Raw genomic sequence first — 3,301 nt, 5'->3', positions numbered from 1 at the left:
TAAGATCAACAAAAAAAAGTTAAGAAACAACAAGATAGCTTTTTTGTTATTTTTTTAATTTGTGTTTAAAAATTTATTATCTCATTAGAAATATTTATTGTAAAAAATCGATGTTTTTTTTTTAACCCCAGTGGGATTTTGTTTAATTTCTATGAATTTAGAAACAAATACTATTTTAAATATTTATTTTTGCTAAAAAAATACGAACTTTTATTAAAAAATGAAAAATTATTTTTCTAAATCTTTTTATAGCTAATAAAACTTGATGAAAAATTTGGTTTTAACAACTATTTACATAGCTGAATAATCGAGAGAAGACCGTGAGGGAACCATTTCTACTCTCAGTTTGATATGACGAAAAAGGAACAAGTGCTTTAGCTGTATGACCGAATTCATCTTTGATAAGAATCCGCAAATGCAAGCAAAACGCCGCAATAACGTCAACAGTCGTCGAAATGCTTTAAGGACGCTTAGAAAGCGCGATAGTGTCGGCCTATTATTGGTAGGTAGATGCGAAACTGGAAAAAGCTCCCTCGTAAATAGGTGGATAAGAGGAAATTTTAACGACCACTATTTACCAACAGTCGAAGAATTTAACTTAAAATCGTACGGTTATATGGGACAAAGCATCAATGTTGGCGTCATCGATATGTCAGGATCTTGGGACTTCCCAGCCATGTTAGATTTATACCTCAGCAAAGTTGACAGCATCATGTTTGTTTACGACGTGAACAACGAAATTTCTATTTCTGAAATGACTTTATTTTACCAGCGTTTGTTAAAGATTCGCGGCGAAAACCATGAAGTTTTTATGTCTGTAGTAGGCACCAAAATTGACAAGCAGCAGCAATACGACGACGGTATAAAAAATGATGCGGTAGAAAGATTCATTAAAGAAATAGGTGGAAATGCTAGGCATACCGTTACTTCAGCAAAGTTAAATCTAAACGTTGTTGAAGCTTTTGAGATAGCACTAAACGATGTTGTTGCAAATATGACTCCAAATGAAGACGCAATTAAACGGCTAGGGAAATTGATGAAAAGAAACGAAAAGCACAAGTTTTGCTCAAGTTGTTGCATAACATGATGATAAAACATGATGGAACATGTTATGGAACAGGATGTGGCGGAATGCGATGACAACCGCATCAAAAAATATATGTAAAAAAATAATTATTATTATAAATCAAAAACAATTTGTGTCAATAAAATGAACTACGAATGTTTTAATGGTTGTTAGAATCCCTGGTGCTTCCATTGAATTTTCCGATGGTTCGGATGCTTTTTTTATTTTCGCTTGATTTTGATTTTTTGTTCTTTTGCGTTTTTTTTTTTTATAATAGTTTTTGGTTTGAAACTTAAAATTGTAACACCGTTAGCACTAAAATTTGATTTTTAGTATATTTACACTTGAATTGGACGCTTTGTATATATATGTAAATAACTAATATTCAAACGATTGTTATTTATGGTCACGCTGATATATGAAATGTAGCAACCACTAGTAAAATTTTGCTGGACAAAATTTTGGTTTGTGAATATATGTAATTTGAGCGAATGCTCAGCAACGTCTTGTCTTAAAACTTTGTCGGATTAATTTGATGAGTCGATGATATTAAATGACAATCTGATCATCTAATATCATCGACTCTACGAAATAAGTGACCTCTAGAATCATTTTAGTATCAAACAAACTTATGTATGCATATAATTTTTTTTATCGTTTTGTAAAAAAATAAGTTTAACAAATATGGGAGTTATACTTTATTCGTTATTATTCATTTTAGCGAGAGAAAAATTTCCAAAACTTAGTGCACTACACCAAAAAAATTAAAATGGCTTATATATCAAAATTTTACTGAGTATACATGGTGCGTAAACAAAAGTTTAGAAAATTTTCCAGGTACTAGAAAGTTCAGTTTTTTGAAAGTAACAATATTTACTGAATATATAAAACCAAAAGGAACAATTTGAATGAGTCCCCGGTGGCACGCAAATAGGAGATATTGACAGCAGTCCATGCTTTGATCAACGCTTTCTTTAAAAAATGTTTTTGTGTGGTTTTTCACAGGTTTTTAATTCAAGAACACGCCCTATACCTAATAGTCCATTACATTAAGATCCAAAATTTAGGGTGTCCATTCACTAAAAGCGATGAAGTCCGGAAAACTTAAGCGTACCAACCTTGAACAAGGTGAGCTGGAGCACTATCCTGCCAAAAAATCCACTGATGAATTCCAAAAAAAGTTTAGGCCTAACGTAAAAACTTCTTTAGGATGTTTCTAAGGAGGCTAACTTTTCAAATGCTGTTAACTTCTGAATCAAACATCTTGTTTTTATGAATAGTCGTTGACCATTTAGCATTAATTCTGTTTGCATGTATACATTCATTCAATCTTAACACGATATAATACTTTCGCTAAATACAAAACTAACTGTTTCAGCCGATGCAAAGCGAGTGCTTGAACTCAGATTAACTTTATGTCGCACAAGAGAAGAAAATCATTTTTTCCAAAGGCCTCTTCGTTAAAGTAAAAAAACTTAATGAAACATTACTAAATATGAAATGTCACAGTAGAAGTAATTAAAGAGGACAAAGAATCCTTTTCAATAGTAGTATGCCAACCCGATAATAAAGTATGGGGAGGGTCTTCAGGTTTTTAGACTTAATGGAGAACAACGACTGACTGAAAAGAATATGCGAGTCTGTAATTTCAATATGACAAAACGCCGCTATTGCTAAGTCAAGAGCTTGTGGCACTGTTTTTACACAGGGTCTTTCTGCTGATAAGAAGACAGATTCATAGTGATGATGTTGATGATGATGATGATGATGATGATGATGATGATGATGATGATGATGATGATGATGATGATGATGATGATGATGATGATGATGATGATGATGATGATGATGATGATGATGATGATGATGATGATGATGATGATGATGATGACGATGATGACGATGATAGTGAATTTTTCAGTTGATGGTAGTTTACCTAAAAAAGTTAAAGAGCTTTTTGTTTTTGTGAATGAATTTTGAAAAGTTCATTTCAAGTTCTAGTAAAGTTGCAAAGTATTCAGAATAAAAGGTTTTAAGAGCAACCTATTGGTACCAAAAATTACATTGTTTGGATTTTCATAGTAAGTAGTTGAATATGAAAATTTCAGCAACGTTGGGGGCCTATAAAGATTTTCCTAATAATTTGAAATACTTGATTAAGTCTTCAAAGGGAAATCTTTGAAATTAATTTTAATTTAAAATAAGCTAACGGATGTAAAAACTTTATCATATATT

The 3,301-nt window shown here is 31.7% G+C and overlaps 1 protein-coding gene across 1 annotated transcript; it reads left to right on the top strand.

Moving 5' to 3' along the window:
- The first annotated feature begins 213 nt into the window (after nt 1–213).
- On the top strand, nt 214–1,568 carry LOC145191683 (GTP-binding protein Di-Ras1-like). The gene has a single exon (XM_080068834.2). It carries the CDS (start codon nt 383–385, stop codon nt 1,085–1,087), a length of 705 nt encoding a protein of 234 aa, XP_079924960.2. The 5' UTR covers nt 214–382; the 3' UTR covers nt 1,088–1,568.
- The last annotated feature ends 1,733 nt before the right edge of the window (nt 1,569–3,301 follow it).

Source organism: Hydra viridissima, unplaced genomic scaffold, assembly GCF_058129835.1.
Source record: "Hydra viridissima isolate aposymbiotic clone 2 unplaced genomic scaffold, HvirCarnegie_v1 scaffold_11, whole genome shotgun sequence".
Classification (NCBI taxonomy): Eukaryota; Metazoa; Cnidaria; class Hydrozoa; order Anthoathecata; family Hydridae; genus Hydra; species Hydra viridissima.
This window is presented reverse-complemented; position numbering and strand designations above follow the sequence as displayed.

What these genes read in the sequence shown, in the direction of transcription:
- LOC145191683 (XM_080068834.2), top strand. Translation starts at nt 383, where the DNA reads ATGACCGAATTCATCTTTGATAAGAATCCGCAAATGCAAGCAAAACGC.